Source organism: Heteronotia binoei, chromosome 6 (assembly GCF_032191835.1).
Source record: "Heteronotia binoei isolate CCM8104 ecotype False Entrance Well chromosome 6, APGP_CSIRO_Hbin_v1, whole genome shotgun sequence".
Lineage (NCBI taxonomy): Eukaryota > Metazoa > Chordata > Lepidosauria > Squamata > Gekkonidae > Heteronotia > Heteronotia binoei.
In genome coordinates, this window is record NC_083228.1 from 39,435,592 (window position 1) to 39,460,033 (window position 24,442).

Consider the following 24,442-nt stretch of genomic DNA (forward strand, 5'->3'; position numbering starts at 1 on the left):
CTAAGAGATATGAAGGATTTTCTGCAAAGCTATGTAGATTTCTATAAAACAAGGTGTGATAAATACATTATACAGTGGCACATACCTTGGACTTTTAAAATAAATAATAAACAGGAAAACCAAGATATGCTGCATGAAGAAATGTTGCTCCTAAACAAAGTATGTATACTGGCTGTACATTGACATTAAGTAGACAAACCATAAATAGATGCCTATATTCACTATACTGAAATCTGAGTTACAATTTACCTAAAACTGCCTGCAATCACCTAAATGTGTGTAGAGGAGGATTTTTTAAAAAATTAAAAGTGCGTTATTTTTATATAACACCATAGCACATCCTTAGCCTTCATTTTCCCTTAAGATGCTTAATTAAAACATTTTATTCTGCTTACGCCATAACCTTACACTGTAAGGTCTCCATATAGATGGAGAGCTCAAGGTGCCTGGTTCAGCCTCCTGATTTGGGTATGAAGAAGGAAGTAATCTTCTCCCTGAGTGCTGCCAGGGCATCCCTTGAACGCCTCACAACCACTCACAGACTGCCACCAAAAGCAGCATTTAGATCGTACCTGCAGGACAGGCCAAGCCATTGCTGGGCCAATCAGTTCCAAAGCAGGGATTTTTCTCCACATATCTGTGTGCCTTCTTTAGGCATTTCTGGCACACATTCCAGTTACCTAATCCTTGAGAGTGACTGCTCCAACAGAAGGATGGGATCAATCATATTCTTGCTTTTCTTGGCTTCATTTTGTCGTCATCTCTGCAGTTATCAGTTCCCTAGAATCCGAAAGAAACAAAGTGAGGTTTCAAGGAATGCTAAGTTCTTCAAGGTTTTTTAAAAACTGTTTTGGAGTAGGTTTATAAAAAACACAGTCTCTCAAACATTGCTGATGTGATATAAAGTAAATATACGTTAGATGTATGTTAAAGCACTGCTTAATTCTCCTATTGTGATTGACTGGCTTAAAGGTACTTTTTATGCAAGCCCTGACCTGGATAGGCCAATCTCGTCAGATCTTGGAAGCTAAGCAGAATCAGCCCCAATCAGTATTTGGAAGGGAGACCTCCAAGGAATACCAGGGTCAGGAGGTGGAGGCAGGCAATGACAAACCGCTTCTGAACATATCCCCTTGAAAACCCCACAGGGTCACCATAAGTCAGCTGTGACTTGACAGCAAACCCCCCCCCCCTTTAATGCAGAATTGCATTCCTGTATATGCATTTCAGGAATGGAGGTGCTACAACATTTGTAGAGAAAGAGGTTGTGAGTTCAGAAAAAACATGTCCTTGTAGAGTCTGGTAAAAAGCAGCGAGGATTGCAGCAATGTTTGGAGGGAGGCGGGCTGACTTGCTGGACAGAAGACTCACAGTGGCAGTAGCTCAGCAATCTTTGTAAGGAAGGCAGGCTTGCTGGTGAAGAGGCTGGAAGCTGCAGTGGTGACAGCGTAGTGATGGGGGGGCGTGTTTCACCAGCAAGGTGGCCGGCAGCCATGGCAGCAGTAGATAAGCAGTCTTGGGATGGAAGAAAGGCTCACTGGAGAGGAGGCTGGCACACACAGTGGCAACTTTGGGGGAGTTAGGTTCGCCAGGGCGAGTTTAGCAGCCATGCAGGGCCACTTGGCTGGGAGTGGTGTTGGAGCCAGCCAGAAAGTGGAGGAGGAATTCCCCACAGCAAGTTCTGTGAGCCTACACATTCTATATAAAACTGGGGAAGTATCTCTGAACTCTTTGAGACTGATCGTTGTGACCAAGGGATGTGATGATCTGTGGACACTGGGATTGTGAATATTTCCTGGTCTGCCTTTCCTCCAATATCTCTTGCATCAGTACCAACTTGGACTCTACATTAGTCCTGTATGGCCTCTTTTAAAGTCTCCCTCTCAGGAAAACTGAAGCCGTTCACTCAATAAAAAAGGATGGAGAAGCCCCCTGTCAGTTTATGATCTCTCCCCCTTCTCAAGTCCACCTAAATACTGCAGGAAGTGAAACTGACAACAGGCTCTTAACTGACAACAGATGATTTTCTGAAATCATCTCCTTGCAAATGAAGTCTGGGGGTCACAAAATGATACAGTGATGAAGGCAAGAGGGCATTTGTCATCCATGACATTGTAGGAACAAACCAGTGGATTCTTGTGACGTGCAACCACCCACTACTAGGTGAAACAACAAGCCATTAAGGAAAGGCTTCTGGATCTCATGAAACAAATTTGCGCCAAGTATGTTGCTCTGGAATCTGATTATCTGTAAAAGCTCTTGTTAAGCAGAATAGGGCTTAACCGGAGCATGAAAAGTTGCCACGTGAATGCAATCGTAAATTTAGTGCAATAGAAGGGATATTTTACAACCCTGTTTCATAATGCAGCAAAGTGCTGAATCTGAAAAATTAAAGGGCAGCTTATGACAAATGTACATGAAAACATGTTTCAGTACACTACTTTTTAGCTAAGCCTCATTTATTATTTTGGGAAAGACTATTATTTCGGAAAGGTTTTTTCAGTATAATTTTTCAGAGATCTCTGACTGGTTAGGACCTGAATGAAACACCACTGGAACTCAGTGTGTTTGTCCGGGTAAGGTACACCTACATCAATTATGTATCATGCCATTTGTCAGGAATTTTTTAAAGAAAAAGCCAGCAGGAACTCATTTGCATGGCCAGACCCCTGTTTCACACGGCTTTTAAAACGGGGAGAGGGAATCCCAACAGGAACTCATTTGCATATTAAGCCACACCCCTTGACATCACCATTGTTTTACACAAGACTTTTTGTAGAAAAAGTTCAGCAGGAACTCATTTGCATATTAAGTCACATACCCTAACCCTGATTCCAAGCCAGCTGGAACTGAGTTCCTATGTGTTCCTGCTCAAAAAAAGCCCTGCCATTTGTAAAGTATGAGTTGCATTTTATTTAAGAACATGGGCAACAAATAATACCTGAATACAAAATGCTGAAGGTTATTCCATAATGTCACTGAAGGTCAAACTGCAGGCAGTCTTTTCATCTTTACCTTGGGGACCCTCTGGAGAAGTTAGCAGAGGTGGGGTTATAAAGCCCCTGTACTGCTTTGATTTGGTTAGTTTTTTAAATTCGTTAGCAAATGAGAGGCCTTTTCTTTTATCTTCACGACTGGTCTGGAATAGAGGTCAGACAAAAGAAACGGTCAGATGGCAGGAATATTTACTGTTTATTGTTTATGTAGTGTGGTTACTACAGCAAAGCTTCATAAAACAAGCTTTCAAAAAGTTTCACACTTTATTCTTTCTTTTTTTTAACCTGCTAGATAATTTATAGTGGGGAAAATATCCTGTGGTAACTCTTCCCCTGATGTTTTCCCAAGTTTTTCCACAGGTGAACCCTTAAAAATTAAGATACTTACTTCTGTCTTGAAGAAATCATTTTTAAAAGCGAAGTAAGATTTCCTTTAAGGGCTCTAAATTATTAGGACATTATTTAGAATATGTATCCATTAAATGAAATCGGGCACTTTTATAATGAACATGATTTTTTCATAGAATCATAGAGTAGATGGGACCTCTGTAGGCTTCCCAAATCCCCCGCTTGGCCTGGAGACCCCCGATTTGGAGCCTCCTCCCCCCGCGTGGCAAAAAAGGGAAAGCGGGAGGGGGGGAGAATGGCAGCCCTTCCCACCCAGCCCCGATTGCAGCAGCCAGAGTTCTTCCGTTTTCTCAGGCTGCTTCCTGCCCCCAGTCAGCTGGCCGGTGAAGGGAGGGGAGCCGAGCCCAGCCCCGCCCCCAAAGGACCATGTGCCTTTGCACCTCCGGAGGTGAGTGAGTTCTGCCGGCTTCCTATTCCATGCCATAAAGTGCCCAGCTGGTGTGCCTGTGTTGCTGTGAGAAGTTGGCAGCAACTCGTGAGTAGAGAGGCCAGTCCCCTGCATCAGATTTGCCAGAAACGGGGGGGGGGGGGTGGAGGGGGAAGGGGGGTGAAGAGGGAAACATCTTCATTCCCTATGTGAAGATCGATTCTCATAGGGTATAATGGGGAATTGATTTGGAGGTTTCGGGGGCTCTGGGGGAGCTGTTTTTTGAGGTAGAGGCACCAAATTTTCAATATAGTATCTAGTGCCCCTCCCCAAAGTATCCCCCAAATTTCAAAACGATTGGACCAGGGGGTCCAATTCTATGAGCCCCAAAAGAAGGTGCCCTTATCCTTCATTATTTCCTATGGAAGGAAGACATTTAAAAAGGTGTGCTGTCCCTTTAAATGTGATGGCCAGAACTCTCTTGGAGTTCAATTATGCTTGTCACACTCTTGTTCCTGTCTCCGCCCCAATGTCTTCTGGCTCCACCCCCAAAGTCCCCAGATATTTCTTATTTATTTATTTATTTATTTATTTAGTGGACTTATATCCCGCCCTTCTCACCGAAGTGTCTCAGGGCGGCTTGAATTGGACTTGGCAGCCCTAGACCTCTGGGATCATCTAGTCCAACCCCCTCACAAATACCTCCCCAAACACACCCCCAGTGACTCCTGCTCCATACCCAGAAGATGGCAAAACCCCCCTCCGGGGTCCCTGCCCAAACTGGCCTGGGGAAAAATTGCTGTCTGACCCCAAAGTAGCAAACATTTTCCTGGTATGTTTTGTTTCCTACATCATGAATTTAAATAAACGGTTAACCTTAAAAAAAAAACCTTCAGTATTAAAGCTTACTTGAACCTGTTCCTTCAGTTTAAGGATAAATTTCCCAGCTCCTTTCCACTTGTTTTGAGCCTGGAACACACATTCTTGGTCAGAAAGCATCCTCTGAAAGGTTTTGGGGGTTGATGTCTTCTTATTTGCAGACTCTTTTGTCACTTCCTCCAAGAGAACATAATCACTGGGGTTGGGATTGTTCAGAATGCTGTAGGAATATTTGGCTTTACATAAAGTCTAAACAAAAAGGAAACAGGATCAAAAGCTGGTTACCTTACGTTGATCTGCAGGGCAAGATTTTAACTAGTGCAAGTTAACAAAACATGGAACTGTTCATTTGGTGAATTAAAATTCTGCCTAATTTATAGTTGAAGAATTTATTCCCAAATGCCTATACACATCTACAACCCAATCTTATTGCTTGTAATGCTCAGAACTGGGCATTAGTTCAGCAACCTATCATGATAAGTGAGGGACATTCCAAACAGTCCTTCCATGTGGTATATCTGATAGGTCTTTCAGCCCCACAAGAGATTACTGCAATGCTTTAGGTAGGGCTTTCCTTGTAGCAGGAACTCCTTTGCATATTAAGCCACATACCCCTGATGTAGCCAATCCTCCTGGAGCTTACAATAGGCCCTGTAAGATGAGCCCTGTAAGCTCAGAGGATTGGGCTACATCGGGTGTGTGGCCTAATATGCAAAGGAGTTCCTGCTACAAAAAAAGCCCTGGCTTTAGGAATGGTAATGAAAGAAAAAGCAAGGAAGATGAGGTACCTGCTGGATGACATCCTGGGCTGTGCTGAAGCGAGGAGCTTTGATGACTGTCCGAGGCTGTTCAGGGGAAACATCGTGAACTTGGACAAAGAAGCTGTCATCCTCAGAGCTACTGATCACTTCATCTTTCTCCTCCTGAAAGAGATTTCTCCTATTCAAGCTCTATAGAAAAACATCAAAACATGAAAAGTAGACGGTTGGTTTTGAAAAGGAGGCCAATGTCACCTACTGGGATGCATAAGTTGTCAATGAACTGTTTCTGTGCTTAATGTGGTATGAAAAAAACAGGATGAGCCAGTGGCCAGAGAATGCTTTCACTTGCACATATTATATAAATGTCTATGGATTTAGGAAAATTCTAGGTCACAGTCTTGCTTGAGGTGCTAAAGGTCAGGGGAGGTTCTGTCTTTCCCAACGCCTATTGTAAATAGTAGAAAGAAGAGAGTCCTTTTGGCTAGAGGGACAAACTGATGCATGTAGCTCAGTGTAATCCTCACTGCAGTGCAGGCTGCGATCAAATGATTTCATGACTTCTTAGCTGCCCAGTACACATTTAGCACACCGACAGAAAGATTCCACAAACAGGTTAGCAGTGGCAGAAAACTTGCAGAAAAACTTCTACGGGAACAGTTCACCCATGGAGTGACTAAAGGATTGCACTTATTCACTGGCCTGCTCTCAGAAATATCTGAGGCACTGCTTTTGAAATCTGGTGTGTATTTTTGCTGTGGTAACATTTCAGTTGAGGAATTCCCTCCAAGCATATTTACCTAAGGCCTGTCAGTACCATTAACTTCCAGCAGCAGGTTAAAAACTGTCATTTGATGGCATATAGTACCAACAAATTTACTATTTGTAAACAGTGCTTATTATTGAGTTTTTAATGGCCCTGGAGTGTATTTTAAGGGTTTTTTTGATGTCTTGTTTTTTATTGTTTTTAAATTAAATGGCAAGTTGTCTTCAAGACCATCTTTAGTGGGAAGGAGGGAATGAACTTTATTTAAAGCATATTTGTAAGCACAGCTGTCATCACAAAAAATGCCTGCAAAAAACCAAAACCCTACACTTCAGTTGCATCAGAAATGGTATCTAAGTTATTGAATCTTTTCATTCCTCAGAAATAAAAATCAGCCAGCCACATTTTCTCCAAAATACAAGGAAGTCTCACATCTGGGCTATGCTTATTGTACACTGTTGCCAAGTTTTGGTGCCAACAACATACTTTTATGGTTTACCTTATCTGCATGTAGGAGTCATTGGTGAACTGGACAATCTCCTTCTTTCAGCTTATTTATTTTGGTGGATTTCTATTCTGTCCTTTCCCATAAGGGCTCAGGGCGGATTCCAACATATCACACAATTAAAACTGATAATACATCCACAGATAAATAAAACAATTTAACAGTCAAGACATTTTAAAATTTAAGACAATTGAGCCAATAGCTCAATAGTACAAATCAAGTACTACTGAATTTTGTACAGACAGAAACATGCACACAGCCTATGGCTAGATCTCATAACCTCTCCACTCTTGTTTTCCTGATTGGAAAAGGGCTCTATTTTTTCATACCATCCACCGAATCGGGGCAAACAGTGTAAACCCCTGAGTTGTATCTAATCTGTCAAGGCTTCCCACCCAAATAAATACTCTTTCCATATCCCTTGCGCTGAAAAGCTCATAGGATAATGGGATAAAAATGTACTATAAAAATGAAGTCACTGAATAATCTTCAATTGTCCAGGTGATGAATAAAGTACAATTTAAGTACAATCCAAGCTATGTTTAGTAACTATAAGTTCAGCTGATTTCAACAACATTTCCCCCTTAAATCAATAGGGCAGAGTGTGGCCTGTTCACACATTTCATAACAAACAAGTCTGCCAGCAAGTGCACACATAGCCAATACTGATTTCTTGATTATTCTATTTTATAATGCGAGTGTATGCAAATCTATATTCATCATGTCCACAGTATAACATACATTTTAAATGACTTAGGCATACACTGAAAAATATAATGGTGGAATTTAAACCTGTATTTGTGATTGTGTCTGAATCACAAGGTATTATTTGTCCTCCTCCCCTCTGAAAAGTAGGATTCTAATTCTGGTTTGAAATCACAGTTTGAGGAGAACAGAACAAACCACAGTTTGTGGCTTGGAAGTAGCACTGGGGGTGGCACCAGAGTTTCTGACACCCTAGGCCCCCGGCCCCGCACCTGTGGCAATAAGGGTGAGCACGTTGGCAGCAGGTAGTGCAGCTCTGAGCACACCTGCTGCCGTACCACCCCTACTCAACCTTCATGGGTCTGTGCTTCTGGGGGAGAAGGGGCACTGAGGGCATCGGGGCACACACAGGGAGAGGGCACCCACCAGCCCCCCCGAGGCCAGGAAGCGCCCTAGGCAGCCACCTACCTGGCCTTTTCGGGATAAGCAGTGACCAACCATGTTTTTTACTGTTACATGCAATCCTTATGAGTGCTTAATTATGGAAAGATCATGCCCCCCTTAAAAACAATCCAACTAAATTTTCTGCTCATGCAACCCACTTCTGTTTATTGGAAGAGAATGTTTGTGCCTCCACCCCTCCTGCAAAATGCTGCTCTTGGACGACAGGAGATTCTCAGAACAAGGGTCTACAGCAGGAAACGAGGACTGGTGGAAAAACTCCACCCCTTGTATTAGTGGAAAATTTTGTCTAGGTCCAACCCAAAGTTTGTTGATTACTACATAACAAGAATTAATTATAACAATGTTTGTCAGAAATGTTAAAATATGGCAGGGAAAAGCAAACAAATCTAGAAATACCAATTAAGACAGAATAACATAGCAGCCACAATACAGCACATTGACACATGATTAGGGCATGCTTAAACTTCTTGATATCTGTGCTGGATTGTGACCACTGTGTATGAAACACAGGATACATTTCCAACTATGAGAATACTCAGCAAAGAGTAAAGAAAGAAGGCTTGTTATTATAATTAACAATGAACCATATAATGAACATTTTTGGAAACAAAGGACTTAAAAATGTAAAAATAAAACTGCCCTGAGGATAAACTGATGAATTCAATTCCAGTGAGAAATCAAGATTTCTTTTCAGTGGTGCACAAAACTCCAGGCCATTAATAGTGAGCAGCGGCTCAGCTGTTCTGTGTTGCTTCCTTTTCAGTTCTCTACATCTACAAGAACAAGTTCCAGTAACCCAAACAAGGAACACACTCTTTTTGTCACTCTTGTGATAATATCAGCAAGCAAAATAGACTCACTTCCTCACGGGTTTTAAAGATAATTCTTCCAACATAGCCTTCTTCTGGAAACCAGCTGTTCAAGAGCTGGACAAGATCCTCCTCCGGACTGAGAATTCTTTGGAATGGTGGCTTCCTGTACTCATTTCTTTCTTTAGATATGAAACATTTCTCCTCCATCAAAAAATAGTCTGTGGGATAGTTTCCAATACCCTCTGCAGTAGCCAAAATCTAAGGGAAAGAATCATATTCATAATTAGAGCAGCAAACTCTTGCATGTTCAGTAAACTGATTGTGCTGATAACAAAAGCCCTTTATTGATATATCTTGCATGTAGTAAAACATTCTTTTTGCTGTATTGCTATATTGCTAGCAATTTAGAGTGCCTTTCCTTGGGCTACATACATTTTTTGTGGGGGGGTGGGGAGTAGGCAAGCTGAGTATTTTACTATTTCAGTAGGCGAATGCTGTTAAATCTTATTTCTCTCCAGTTTGGCTTGCCAAACCATTTATTCATAATCCTAGGACAGAAGAGCATTTTCTCACTGCTGGAATAAAAGCCTCTGTTGAGATATTCAATATGAAGTTTTTCCACTCATGAACTTAGCCCTTTTAACTTTTATTTTGCATTTCTAGTGATGTTTGAGCAAAATACCAACACCCCATTCACAAAAGCTTTCCTTTGCTGTCAAGAGCAACTAGCCTGGCCATCATTCAGAAAGCAGACCCCCCCCCCCAATCCACAATTCTAACAAGTGGAGGATCCACAAAAACTTTCATGGGGAAGGAAATCTCATTTTTCCTTTTATCGCCCTCTCCTACAATGTTCTACTTTCCATTCCCTGGCATTCCCCATGGCCTCTCCTGTTTTCCTACTTTTTCTCCATCCCATTCGTCAGCCAACCCACCTTTATCTGCCCCCCTTCCCTCTCCTTGTCAGCCTTCCCTTGAGGAAATGCTGGCAGAACTGCATGATAGCAGCTGCTGCCAGGCTTAGTCAAGTTCATTGCTGTTGCCACTGTCAGGCCCAGCCAAGTTGTGTGGGCAGTGAGTCTTTGGTGATTGCCACCAGGGATATGACAGGGGAGAAGGTGAGACCTTTTCCAGGACTGCTCAGTTCCCCTAGTCCACCTTTGCTCCCCCTACCATGGCTCTGCTTTACAGAATCAGCATGGAAGGATTTTAAGATATCGTTTATTGTCTTTCTTAGTCTTGCCCTGAATGACAAATGGATTTCATGTACTGAATAAAGACAGCTGTGTTAACATTAACAAGGAAGCCTCACGTAAGAACAACACAGTTTCCTCTCACAGAAGAAATTTGGCAAAAATAGCCAATCTTCGGAATGCTAATTAGTGTTCCTGGAAGAAACACTGGATTTGATGAGCCCTGTCTTACCTCATATATATATATATATATATTCCTAAAATTGGCAGCCAGTTCTAGCACTTTTAGTGTTGTGCACCATGTGGCAAGCTAGACTTGTTTTTAAGACACAAGACATTTCAGAGATGGTTTGCCATTGCCTGCCTCTGTGTCACAACCCTGCTTGCTTTCCGAGATCTGACAGACTCAGGCTAGCTTGGGCTACCCAAGTCATGGCGAGAGCTACAGCATTAGAGTGTCGGACTAGAATCTGAGAGACTCAGGTTCAAATCCCCATTCTGCCATTGGTTGACCTTGGGCCAGTCACATGCTCTCAGCCTAATCTAACTCAAAGGGTTGTTGTGAGGATAAAATGAGGGACTGAATGATATAAGCCACTTTGGGTCTCCAATGGGGATAAATGAAATGAAATAAAATAAATTTATGCAGGCTCAAACATTCACTTACTTGATGCAAAAGCCGTGCTGCTGACATGCCTTCCCTTATAGTAAAAACAGTGAAAGGTTCTGGGCCTGGAACTCCATGTATTGTGACCTTTGATACTGCAGCAGCTCTCTTCTCAGCCGTGCTGAACCGCTGCTCAAACAAACACACACCTGCGTTATTTATTCAGCACTTTTATTATTTAACCAATATATGCATATTTAATAAGTACATCTTGAAGAGCAAAACAAAGCACAGGGAGATGAGACCCAGCTAGTGAGGGGGGAATATAATGAAATAATAAACAAATATGCACAATTCCAAACAGGATATGACTAAGAAATGGTTATCAGAGAAACAAATTAGCCGCTGGAATCGCCTATGGAGTGGAGTAACAGATTGTCATCAACCAATTTTAATTCTGGATATCTGCTGAAGCGATAATCTAGGTTCACTGAGCAGATGCCAAATAAGAAGCCAGCCAAGTCTTCAGGTGCTGGACCCTGTACCATGAAAGGGGAGGATGGACCATCAGCAGCATCTTTAATTGTACTTCAGCAAATAAGGTACAAGTCAACAGCACTAACAAAAATAAAAAGGAGAATGAAGAAAGGACTGAAGGTATGAAAGCCAGTGTGGCATGGTTGTTAGGCTGCCAGAATAGGATGAGGCACATCCAGTTTCTAAATCTCAATCAGCCATGAAAGCTACTGGGCGATTTAAGGCTAGTTATTTCATGTCAGCATGAAAGCTTGTTCCACAGTCTTACTTTCCAGGATGCCATAAGACATTTTTGTTTGCCTAACGAAGTTACTCCCTCAGTTATGTGTCCTCCTATCCAGAAGTCAGAAAGGGGTGACCACATTTCTTAGTGGTGATCATTTCAAAGTTAAGTTTCTGCTAATGGAAAGGTTGGGATGGGATGACTTTTGCCAGTTCGCCCCTCCTCCTGCAGATCTCTGATTCACTTCTCATGTTGTTTCAGAGAGTTCTCTATCCTTCAGAAGCAGTACTTCAGGGGGCTTTTGGGGCACCAACAGAATTAGGGTGGTGAGGAGACCACTAATGGAAGTCATGTCCCATCAACAGAGATTTATCATGGGATCCAGTCCAATATCAGCAAAGAGAAATAGAAAACTGTACCTGACAACAACAGAAAGTTCTTTACAACATGGCAGTAACATTTAAATTATTTGTTAAGCACACTAAGATTTTAAATATACAGGAACATGCTGACAAATATATTTTGACTTGAATTAAGTTACCAAAGAAGCAGGTACAACATTCCCAGAGGGATTTTCTTCCATTCTCCGACTGTTAATAAACAAACTTGAGATTTCTAGTACTTCATTATGCAGGCTTCGCAGCTGAAGATGCCTGTACCCTTAAAGATGGGAGAGCAAGCCAATCAGATCACAGGCTAAATACTTTGCATAGTAAAATATAACAATGGTCATTTGCTGTGTTTTACAACAGGTCTAGATCATTTTTGTTTTGGTTCTAGCAGCCAGCTCGAAAGTGTAGGAGGCAGACTGATTTTTCAGCCTTCAGGGTTTCTTTAATTTTCAGATTATTTTTACCACAAAACCTAATCCTAGTCTTTCCACAGTTGCTTCCAGTTTTATTAAAACTATGATGAGTTTTGTAAGTAACTTCGGTTGTCAATACAGCCACAAAAAAGCTAACTTATCCCTAGTTTATCATAATTCCATGATGGCTTTTAAAAGCTCAATTTAGTATTGGAGTCAGCATAGAAAGCAAATACAGAAGACTAAGTTTACATATTAATGAGCAATGACAAGAACTTCATGCACATTTATTTCTTATACAACAAAATGTAGTGCAGAATGATAAGCTTTGGGTTGGTTGGATTCAGACAGCTTTTGCATTTAGTCCTTGCCAATTTCTCTCATTACAGCTTCTTCCACATGGCCTTTATCCATGCAGATCCCATGATCCCAAATATAGCCTGGGTGGTCAAAGGGGAACGAACCCCTTGCTCTGTTTTTCACCAGTGGAAAAACTATGTACTTCCACTGAAAATTGATGGGACATACTACCAAAATACAAACAAACCACACTGCCAACACTGATTTTTACCACAATGAACAGTCTAGGTGCCATGACAACCCAATGCCTAGGATTTCCTATTTTAAGATGTTAAAACATTCTATGTCTTCTGTGATATAAGATAAACAATCCAAAGAAGCCCTTCATGAGCAAATGAGAACTTGTACATTGATTTGTATGCATGATAAACATCCAGCTATGCTGGGGAGCTTCCTTTTGAACAAAGGTCTAGAGACAGACAAGCGGCCCTGTGGCACAGAGTGGTAAAGCTGCAGTACTGTGGTCTGAACTCTGCTCACAACCTGAGTTTGATTCTGGCAAAAGATGGATTCAGGTAGCCTGCCCAAGGTTGACTCAGCCTTCCATTCTTCCAATGTCGGTAAAATGAGTACCCAGTTTGCTGGGGGAAAAGTGTAAAAAGACTGGGGAAGGCAATGGCAAACCACCCCGTAAAAAGTCTGCTGTGAAAACGTGAAAGCAACGTCACCCCAGAGTCGGAAACGACTGGTGCTTGCACAGGGGACCTTTCCTTTCCCAGAGAGAGACAACTAACAGCAGCTGCTGGGATATTTTGGAATTAACTGCCTGCTAGCTGAGATTGCAACATACATTTGCTAAAGTTCATCATGTACAAAAATACACACATAAAGTAACAGGTGTAATGCAATAAAAAAGGAAACTCTCCAGAAACTATTCCTTTGCTCTGGAGTCTGAGAATTCCTTAAATCAGCAGAATTTCCAAGAAAACTGATATTGTGAACCTGGTAAAACCCTTATGTTTAAACCACTTGAACTTCACTGTTACATTATGAAAACTACTGAAATGCTCCTTTCAGAAACATGAAGGTGTTCTTGTTTTCCAGCAGACACTTCCAGATGCATGCCAAACATCATAGTTTTAGCAAGCACACAATGTGTTATTTGTAGCTACTTAGGGTATGTTCACACTACACTAAATAATGCTTTTTGCATTATTTTTTGACATTCTTAATTTTTGATATTCTTACACAGTAAAAATCCAGCTGCAAAATACATTATTTAGTGTAGTACGAATGCACCCTTAGACTTCAGTATCAACTACTGTCCTCCTCCTCTATGCTTAACTAGCAATTTTAACACAATAGAGAATGCAATATATAAAACTGCTTGCGGTGTTAAAGGGCTCTAATGGCTGCCACTAATTCCAAACACTTGCAACCCTTTTCCCTGGTAATTTGGGGGAAGGGGGAGCACTGTGATGTCATTGTGCTCAAACTTTCCCTGCCTCCTGCAAGCAGCAGCCAGTGAACTCCTGTAGCACCTAGGAAACAAGTGCATCTTGCATTTTTTGAAAAATGTTACAGAGAAGATGCACAGGGGAAAGAATATCACGGTGGCAGCTGCTTTCTCCAAAGAATATACCTAGGTCTCATATTCAGCAGCAAAGTGTTTACTCTCAGCCATGGGTCGTTTTGTACAAAAATAGGTGGTGGAGCTCATCCAGGGATTGTTATGCAGCTGCAACACTATTCAATAGACAAGGAGGTGGAACTCTCAGAAAGGTTCAGGAGCTGTGCTCCTGTGAGCTCCCACAGAATCTGAGGCCTGCTCTCAGCATAGAAAATGTTTTACCTCTTTTTAGAGCCTTGAGTGGAATGATTCTTTGCGCCATCACAGCTGAGCTACTGTTTTCAACAACTGCAAAACGTAGGAAGACTAGATCCTCAAAATGAATCCGGAAAAGAAACTGTTCATTCCACATGGGGTTGAGAGTATTGCGATGAATGGGCTTAGTACGGAAATGGCAGCTATCCAGAGGCATTCCAAGCACATCCACTTCAATACACGGGCTTCCTGTGCTATTACCAGGACAAACATTCTGTCCAGACACAATCTGAAACGCAACATAAGTGCACAGCGTGATGTTAACAGTGATTTTTATAAGCTCTCTTTCTCAAAGCGACAAATACAAGAACAACGGAACTAAATTAAAAGCTGGTTTCAGAAATGTCATACCAACACGTATTAATATATGTTTACATCAAAGGAATAATAACAATACTTTAAAATTTATCAATTGCTTATTCTGCTCTTAGGCATTTTCCCGAGTGATCACCTAAATGGCAAACTTCTTCTGTAGTCACCTGACCTGGGGCTGTTTTTGTGGCCAAGGGCCCAGAAATGGGAAAAAGGAGAAGGATCCCCTCCCCTCAGCTCTACTGGGTACCCGATTGGGTTGGCTGTCAGGGGGCAGAACTCCTAGGCAGACCTGACCAGAGTTTTCATTCTGCCCTCAACCCAGTACTTAACTGGCTGCCATTGAAGCCTCATTGTCTGTTAGCTTCAGCTTCCTCACCCACCCTTCCCTTGGTCTTGGTGCTTCGCAGTTGTGTTGTAGTGGTCTGATGTAGTGGTTAAGTGCACATATTCTTATCTGGGAGAACTGGGTTTGATTCCCACTCTTCCACTTGCAGCTGCTGGAATGGCCTTGGGTCAGCCATAAGACCTCACAGAGTTGTCCTTGAATGGGCAGCTTCTGTGAGAGCTCTCTCAGCCCCACCTACCTCACAGGGTCTCTGTTGTGGGGGAGTAAGGTAAATGGAGATTGTAAACTGCTCTCAGACGCTGAGATTCAGAGTGAAGGGCAAGGTATAAATATCATCATCTTCCCGCATATTCTCATCACAGCTTTTCATAGACAGTTTGGACAGCAGGCCAGATCCAATTTTGGGGAAAGGCTGAGCCTATGTACCTTTCTCCTCTGGTTTGGGGATCCTCATAAAGAGTCTTGGGGGATGCAGCTGATCAGCAAGATGTCCAGCTCTCACCCTCAGGGGCAAGGGAGCCAAATAGTGGCTTACGTCTATGTGGGATCACCCAGCCAGCAGACAGGCTGGATGAATGGGTAGCTGATGCCACTGATCTACAGGCAGGTCACCCAATGCTGGATCCATGCCCTATGCTGTGCCAATGCTCCTGTGACTGCTTCCTATAAAAGCTGTGGCCTCTCTTCTCTTATGTGGTCAGCTTTGTTATTTCCCTTTGGGCCCCTGCTGGCTCCCTTATCCCTGGGACTGCAATTGCCTGCTTGGTGGTCTAGGTGCCATCCCAACATCAGATCCAAAGTATGTGTGCATGAAAATCATTTCTGTACATAAACTATTCCTGTTGCATCAAGGAAGTTTAAAATTTGAAAATTACCTGCTTCCTTCTCTCCTCCCATATTTAATTATACTAAACTTATTAGCAACACAAATATAAAGACACACCACAATGGAGCATTAATCTGTTACACTTGTCATAGAAAAGATCCTGCATACCTTAGGGACCGCCTTTCCCCATATATGCCCCAGTCAGCACTTCGGTCCGGAACCCAAAACCAGTTGATGGTCCCCAGCATCAAAGAAGCTAGGCTTGTGTCAACAAGAGCCAGGGCCTTTTCCATCGCTGCTCCTAGCTGGTGGAATGAGTTGCCGGAGGAGGTGAGGGTCCTGCGAGAGCTCATACAGTTCCACAGGGCCTGCAAAATGGCACTCTTCCACCATGCTTTTTTATAATGACATCTACAACAATGGACTGGGCCCAGAAACATCACCAGTGGCTTGTCTGGGACCTCCAGAAGTTTAAAAATCGACCAGTCTGATTACTACTACTACCATCTTGTTGTTTAGATACATCGAATTAGCACCAGATGTTTTAAACCTTTTAATGTTTTAACGTTTTTATATTTACTATTGTTTATATTTACTGTTAAACGGTTGGGCATGCTATTGCTGACCCTCGTGTTGTTAGCCGCCCTGAGCCTGCCTTGGCGGGGAGGGCGGGATATAAATAAATAATAGATTATACTTACTAACAGTGAGTAAATAGCTGGCTCCATATTGTCCAAGTCTCGTTCTAAGGGACAAAAGTATTGATACATTGGACAGTTCTTATCCCATAAAACAGGCGGTTTCAGAACATAACCACAGCCACCATTTGCTTCAAACATAGCTGCATTCAGGTGCAGAGAAAGATCTACAGGAGTACAAAATTTCAAAATTAAGAATTGTTTAGACTTGCTGAAAGGCACATTCAAAACAGAGTACAATTCTGATTTTGAAACGCACTCTTTAATTTCAGTCTTGTAAGAACATAAGAACAAAAGACAAGCCATGTTGGATCAGGCCAATGGCCCATCCAGACCAACACTCTGTCACACAGTGGCCAATTTTTTTTTATATATACACACACACATGTATATATACACACTGTGGCTAACAGCCACTGATGGACCTCTGCTCCATATTTTTATCTAACCCCCTCTTGAAGCTGTCTATGCTTGTAGCTGCCACCACCTCCTGTGGCAGTGAATTCCACATGTTCTTGTATTGTGAGAAAGGGAGAAAAGTACTTTCTCTACTTTCTCCATCCCATGTATTATCTTATAAACCTCTATCATGTTACCCCGCAGTCGACGTTTCTCCAAGCTAAAGAGCCCCAAGCATTTTAACCTTTCTTCATAGGGAAAGCGTCCCAACCCTTTAATCATTCTCGTTGCCATTTTCTGCACTTTTTCCAATGCTATAATAATCTTTTTGAGGTGCGGTGAACAAAATTGCACACAGTATTCCAAATGAGACTGCACCATCAATTTATTCAGGGGCATTATGATACTGGCTGATTTGTTTTCATTTCCCTTCTTAATAATTCCCAGCATGGCGTTGGCCTTTTTTATTGCAATCGCACACTGTCTTGACATTTTCAATGAGTTATCTACCATGACCCCAAGATCTCTCTCTTGGTCAGTCTCTGCCAGTTCACACCCCATCAACTTGTATTTGTAACTGGGATTCTTGGCCCCAATGTGCATTACTTTGCACTTGGCCACACTGAACTGCATCTGCCACGTTGACGCCCACTCACCCAGCCTCAACAGATCCCTTTGGAGTTCCTCACAATCCTCTCTGGTTCTCACCACCCTGAACAATTTAGTGACATCTGCAAACTTGGCCACTTCACTGCTCACTCCAAATCATTTATGAACAAGTTAAAGAGCGTGGGACCCAGTGAGACCCTGCGGCACTCTACTGCTTACTGTCCTCCACTGCGAAGACTGCCCATTTATACTCACTCTATGCTTCCTATTAATTAGACAGTTTTTGATCCACAAGAGGACCTGTCCTTTTACTCCATGACTCTCGAGCTTACTAAGGAGCCTTTGATGAGGAACTTTATCAAAAGCTTTCTGGAAGTCAAGGTAAACAACATCTATTGGGTCTCCTTTGTCCACATGTTTGTTCACCCCCTCAAAGAAAAGCAACAGGTTAGTGAGGCAAGATCTTCCCTTACAGAACCCATGCTGAGTCTTCCTCAATAACCCGTGTTCATCAATGTGCCTACTCATTCTGTCCTTGATAATGGTTTCTACCAACTTTCCCGGTACTGAAATCAGACTGACTGGCCTGTAATTTCCCGGATCTCCTCTGGAACCCTTTTTAAAGATGGGGGTCATATACATTTTCTAATCTCTGAAACTAATCCAGACTAGCAGAAGAGTTTGCTATGCAACTGGTTCAAACATTGCTAAAAATAAATCTCTTCCCTGTATCAGTGAGTGACATGGAAGTGGTAATAGCTACGATGGCCACTCTAACAGTGTAACTCCAAGCAGAGTTATACCCTTCTAAATCCATTGGACTCAACTTGTTTGGAAGGGTGTAATTCCGCTCAGTATTCCACACAGAAATTTCTTTGCTCCTATCTTTCCAAATACAGAACTATTTGTTGGCTGTCGCACACTGCTGTATGCATTTATGCAGGTGCCCATGCCTGGATGACTTGGATCTTATTGATTCTGAGTGGAGAGTGAAACAGAACACCATATCTGTACGATTTATCAAATTTAATTTTGTGCCATCTGAGAACCCACAGCTATACTAAGGAGAGGCACACATGACAAAACTAAAAATGAATCACTTATTTTCTGATGTCCGAAATGCACGTGATTGTGTGCGTATCTAAAACACACAGGACTAATTGCTGTGTCCATACCGTCAGTTTGGTAGTTCAGGGCTACCAACTGTATCCCATGCAGCCAGAACAGAAGAGGATGAGGGTTGGAGGAGTCAATTCGTGTTGCTGCCGGATACGTTCTCAGGAGCTGGCAGGTGGTATGCTGAATCAGTTTCTGAGAATATCGCCTGCACAGGCGCTTGGCAGCATTTTCGTTTAGAGAGGAGATATGGTAGCATTTGGGTGTCCTTATAATAGAGCTGAGGGAGGTCGTGGGGCTGAAAGCAGGTGCAGAAGACTCTTCCCAGGTGTGCCGCGTACTATCAAAGGCACCTAGAAAATGAAGGATATTGTCAAGCTATAGACAACGCAACCTTGAAATCTCTCTGCATCTTTGTCTCTTCACTCTAAAGTAGGGTTGCCTGCTCCAAGTTAGAAAATACCTGGAGATTTTGGGGGTGGTGCCTGAGGAGGGTGGAGTTTGGGGTTAGGGACCTCAATGGGGTAGAATGCCATAGAATCCACTTTCCAAAGCAACCATTTTCTCCAGGTGATCTGATCTCAGTCACCTGAAGATCAGTTGTAGTTCCAGGAGATCTCTAGCCACCACCTGGAGGCTGGCAACCCTACAATGCTAACACATTAAGAGGAAACAAATGCATAGTCACAGAAAGCCATGACCACAATCCTAGGAAATAATTTATGCAGCATAAAATACTTCATTGCAGCAGCTTCTTCTCTCCTCAAAGTAAAATAAGCTTAAAATAGGCCTGCCTCTCCAGAAGTGGGAAACCCTAAAAGAAATATTGTTAGAAATTCTAGCTACATCCACTATCTTGCATGTGACTGACTTTTATTTTATTGAGGTCCTTCAAAATGAACGCATGGATTTCACTCCTCCATAGTACAAATCATTATAAGGAACAACAGAAAATAATTATGTTGATCAACAGATGTCCATTAAAGTAATGCAAGAGAAAATAAAGTAAATAAAGAGTAAATCATGCTGAAGAGAGAGGAGAGAAGGAAGAAAGGGGGGAGCAGGCAAGGCTGTCACCTTCTTTACCATGGTGAAGAGGCTGACAGTGTTACATCTGCTCTGGACTTTCAGATAAATCCTGGCTCCTATCACAGCAATTAAAACAATTATAACAGCACTACAAACATCCCTCTAAATTTCTAAAAAACAGCAAGTCTTTATCATTCCCTTGATGTAAGAGCTTAAAACATTTTTTTTAATTGTAGAGCAAAAACCATATCTAAATTTGCACACATTTCCACCAACATCTGCAGAGAACGGCACAGATGGAATGCAAAATATTACTTCCCAAGGTACAGGTTTCTTTTTCATTTTATTTTTTAAAGCGCAGGTCTTTAAATGTATAAAACATATATCATAAGGAATAAAACTTCTTGGCTTGAAATGCAACTTTCCAATTAGTAAATTTTAAAATGATTACATTTATATTTCTAGCAATCAAACACTGTTCCAACAGCTCATTACTTTACAGTAGATCCTTTATTTATAATGAAGTCATTGTAATGGCTGCACGGCTAATGGAAAATTATTCCAAACTCTGAACACAGCATATGTAGAACACTGTGTTTGATCTTTAACTAGCAGGTCTAGTATATGTGTCGGATTACAGAGTCATTCCATGTGATCGGTAAAAGAAGATGCTGACTTTACCTTTTCCAGATGTTTTGGCAAGCATCGCTGGCTCCCCTGGGCTCAGTCTCCCAGGATTGTTGCCAAAAATGGACTTCCTGCTCTTTCTTTCCTTCCCTCTGCTAGAGCCAGATGTATTCAGAGTTGACAAGCCTATTTCCATAAAAATAAAATAAATGAACCAAAAAACATGAGCAAGTGGGTATACTTTTTGTCACTATTTTGAATCTTTAATATATTTAATTACATTATTGCCTTGTGCAAAACACCCCCCCTCATTGCAGGTGGGCTTCTTGCCAGATTAAAAATTACTTGTTCCAGGTATGCAAAGTACCCATAAAAAAGCTCAGCAAAAAGCCTTCCAGAGCCAGGGTGATGTGGATGACGTACACAAGGAAAGAAAGCGAGGCCATGTGGAGGCTCCACTGCAGCTGTGAACATATTTTCAATAAGGGGCAATGACATCAAAATGGGGAATTAACCTCCATACAGAAGCAACCTAAGTCAAAGAAATGTGAACATCAGCTATATTTGATTATGTTTTTCAAAGGAGTAGTGAGAAATTACAAGTCTGCAAGATGTTTTTTAAAGGATGCTTGGCTGTAGAGGTAATTGAATTACTGGTGTGTGTGGTTTGAAATATTGGCCTAGTTCTTTTGGTTTTAGTTTTTGTAATTTTTTTTTAAATTGTGTGCCTAGCCACGTCAAGTGAAGGAGAATGGGAAGCCATAGCTGAGGGAGGGGGAAGCCTAACTGGAAACACCACAGACAAGGTATGATTCAAAACAACCAACGCAGGGCAAGAAACACAAGGGAGCTCCCTGCTTCTCTCCCTGCTTGTTCCCTTCCCAACCCATGATTGCTCCCATTGCTGTGGTGGGATCCCACTAAGTCTTACCATACTGCTTTTAAATGCCTGGTCAGTAGTACACTTGAAACCATTGTCAAAAGATGGCAAGGTTCCAGCAGTACTGAATAGATTACAGCAAGTGTACCAGTGAGGCAACAACACTATCTCGCTTACATAGCAAGTGCTGCAGTAAGGGAGGACAAATAATTGAGTGCCTGCCACCTCAACCAAAAGCCTGGTAGAACAGTTCTGTGTTACAGGCCCTATGGAACTATAAGGGGTCCTGCAGGGCCCTGATCTCAAGCAGGAGCATGTTCCACCAGGCAGAGGCCAGGGCAGGAAAGGGCCTGACCCAGGTTGAGGCTAAGCAGATGTCCTTCAGGCTGGGGACAGCCAACAGACGTTGATCAGCTGAGTGCAGGGCTCTCTGGGGGACATATGGGGAAAGACAGTCCCTTAGATATGTCAGTCCCAGGCCACACAGGGCTTTAAAGGTTAATGCCATCACCTTGAAATGGATCCGCTACTCAGTTTTGTGTTTTTCATTTTAGTTGTGTACAAATTTTGTAAGCCATTCTGAGTTCTCTAATGGCAAAAGAATGGGATATAAATGTAATAAAAACAACGATAAAAGAAAAGCAAATGGACATATTTAAAAATGCATTAGGCTAGAGCAGTTGTAGCAATGCAGTGTTTCACTACACCCCAGAAGTGTTTTAAAAAAAAAGACATCCCCCCTCCATCTTGTTCATTGGCTCTCCTAAAAATCAGCGCTTCATTTTTGCCATGGGCCATTTTCCTTCTGCAATACACACCCAATGTACCATGGCTGAGCGCCCGTTCTTAACACGTTGTCTATTCTTACTCCATTCCAATTTCCTGCTTGTGCTCCTATCCCAATGTAACCTCACTCCGTTGGCTACCCTGTTGGACTGCAGCCCAATTTCTACTGAAAGGACTAGTCTGTTTGCATGTGTGCACACACACAAGCATTGGGATAGAGTTGGGAAGGAAACATCAAAAAATTTCTGCTTGGAAAGAATGTTTTTGGCAAGAGAGACTACAGAATAAATGGGAGGTGGCTTTCGAGAAAGGAATCTGCTTCATTTCCCTAAGCTGGAAACTTGTCCTTATTCTTAATGACATCTCTAGTGGAAAACCTCTAAAAAATAAAGCGTGGTCTCAGCTGCCATGCAAGGGAAAGCGGGGCATCCTTCCTTCCTTTTTCTTTTACAGCCTTCAAAGCAACCAATAAACATAAGCAATCAGATCAATATACTTACCTGGAAATTTCACAGCTTGACAATAAATGACAAGATCTGACAGTTCTGGTGCGATTTGTCTACTTTCTTTCTTATCTTGAGAAAGATAAAATTCTTCACCTAATTCCATGTCATAAACCTATAATAAAAATTCAAAGTATTTATGTGCAATGTATATCCTCACTGCATTTTAACCACAGTTAATGCAAACAAACATTGTTTATTTATTTAATACCCAACTTTTCTTCCCCATAGAGCCCCCAAAGCAGCTTATATCTTTCTCCTCTACTCCATTTTTCATTGTGCTCCTCTTCCATAAAAAGTATGCAGTATGACTGCGCTGGATCCAGTGGAAATTCTGAATGACAGAAGGGGGTAATTTCTAATAATTCTCCACTCCCACAGCTGATTTCTTGTCCTCCAGAAGCATTGAGAAAGGTGATTTTGAGCTGTGGCAGAGAAATCCTGCTCCACTGGTAGAAACCCTTCCAGCAGTGGAGACTTTGTGCATAATACAATACACTGAATTGAATTCACAGGCACAAATACAATAATTTTAGTACTTTTTTTTTTTCTCCATCGCCAGCCCCCACCCTGAACTTCACAGTTTCCACAGACCAAACCTAAGAGATCAGGAGCATTATTGCCTAGGACAGAACCATGACAATCGGTTTTAAGGCTAATGTATTTCCTCACCCCTCTGCAAATGGCCTACCTCCCTTTTCTTAGGGAAGTACATGAATTATATGGTACAGTCTAAATATTACTACTTGCTATTTGGTCACACAGTGACCAAGGGCTAGACACAAACAGTAAAGCAAAGCTCACTCAGAATATATTAAGATAAATCATTTATATTTAACTGCTATGCACCAGTTCAATACAAACTCAGAATAGTGCAATGCATTTATGGGAGGCAGCTCCTCTCAGCATACACTAATTCTACTGACTTAAACGGTGGATTTACTCTGCCAGAAATCTCACAAAACTACCCTAATCTTCCTCTGGAAGAGGTTCAACTAGTCGAACATTTTATATGCTTGTGTAAAACAGCTCTTGGGATAGAGTTCAATAATATCTACTAAGATGGTTTGCAAATATTCTAACAGAAAATCCAGAAAATTCTGTAGGCTTTATGAAAGGCATGTATGACAGCCCCGTCCATTTCTCTCCCACAGAAGCAAGATTTTCCCTTCACTTTTCTTTCCTTTCTGTGACCAAGCACCCTAGTTGTCTGTTTTCTTCTTTCCTGAAGAATTCTGGCTGGCCCACCCTGTCACAGTATAATATTTTGGCTGTTTGCTCAGCCAAGGAACTTGGGGAAGGAATGGGAGCCCCCTTTAACATATACGACTTAAATGGCACTCAAGAAATTGATATTCCAAATTAACAGAATATTTAGATTCAACATAGAGAGGAAAGGTCAGGTGAAGTCGGGGTAAAATTTCTGACGCAACTCAATATAGATAACTCTGAGGCAAAATCTGTGCATGCACATACTTTAGTTCCTAGGTTTCAGGCTAATGAAAGTTTCTTAAGCTTTTCACGGTGACTTAAATCTTCATGGAGAGGCTTTTGTTCCAATGTTTTTCCCAAACACAATACACTTTCTTTGAGTATTCTCTAACTCTTTTGGTTTTCAGAAGGCTGGTACACCCTTTCTCGTACCAAACCCCTTCTCTTGAAACACGAATATTTGTCTGAGTTTGCAACTGACTCTTAAGGTCTCTAAAGGCAATTTATAACCACACCAGACCAGGGATCACTCTACAGAACTAACTCCCTGTTTGATTGGAAGGGAAATTTTCTTCTCACTATAAGATCTATCCTCCTTCTTTGGCCTGAATGGGAGTCTTTGCCTACTTCCCAAACTTTCTTGCCAACTTTCCCCAGTTATCTTATCTGTGTTAAACTGCTCTCAATTAGAGCTGAATTCCAATATTGTCAGTATTCAACTCTTCTGAGCTAGGGCTGAAAACAAAATCAATTCTCCTCAGCATACAGGAGTCTTTCTCTGTTCAGCTGATACTAACCTATTAGATATCTTGGAACAGCCAATCACACAAGGCTCTCTGTTTTTGTGAAGAATTAACCCTTCAAAGTCATTCACCTGTTTGTACA

The 24,442-nt window shown here is 41.9% G+C and overlaps 1 protein-coding gene across 1 annotated transcript in view; it reads right to left on the reverse strand.

Annotated features, from left to right (window-relative positions):
* Nucleotides 1–2,892: 2,892 nt before the first annotated feature.
* PLCE1 (phospholipase C epsilon 1) overlaps nt 2,893–24,442 on the reverse strand; it is a 181,197-nt gene continuing 159,647 nt past the window's right edge. The window contains exons 23-33 of the mRNA XM_060241319.1: nt 22,343–22,460; nt 20,231–20,362; nt 18,580–18,873; nt 16,400–16,563; nt 14,179–14,440; nt 11,763–11,881; nt 10,522–10,650; nt 8,710–8,919; nt 5,439–5,600; nt 4,681–4,899; nt 2,893–3,139 (exon numbers count right to left, since the gene is read on the reverse strand). Of these exons, the coding sequence (XP_060097302.1) occupies nt 2,963–3,139; nt 4,681–4,899; nt 5,439–5,600; nt 8,710–8,919; nt 10,522–10,650; nt 11,763–11,881; nt 14,179–14,440; nt 16,400–16,563; nt 18,580–18,873; nt 20,231–20,362; nt 22,343–22,460 (1,986 nt within the window). The 3' untranslated portion in view covers nt 2,893–2,962. The remainder of the gene's footprint in view (nt 3,140–4,680; nt 4,900–5,438; nt 5,601–8,709; nt 8,920–10,521; nt 10,651–11,762; nt 11,882–14,178; nt 14,441–16,399; nt 16,564–18,579; nt 18,874–20,230; nt 20,363–22,342; nt 22,461–24,442) is intronic.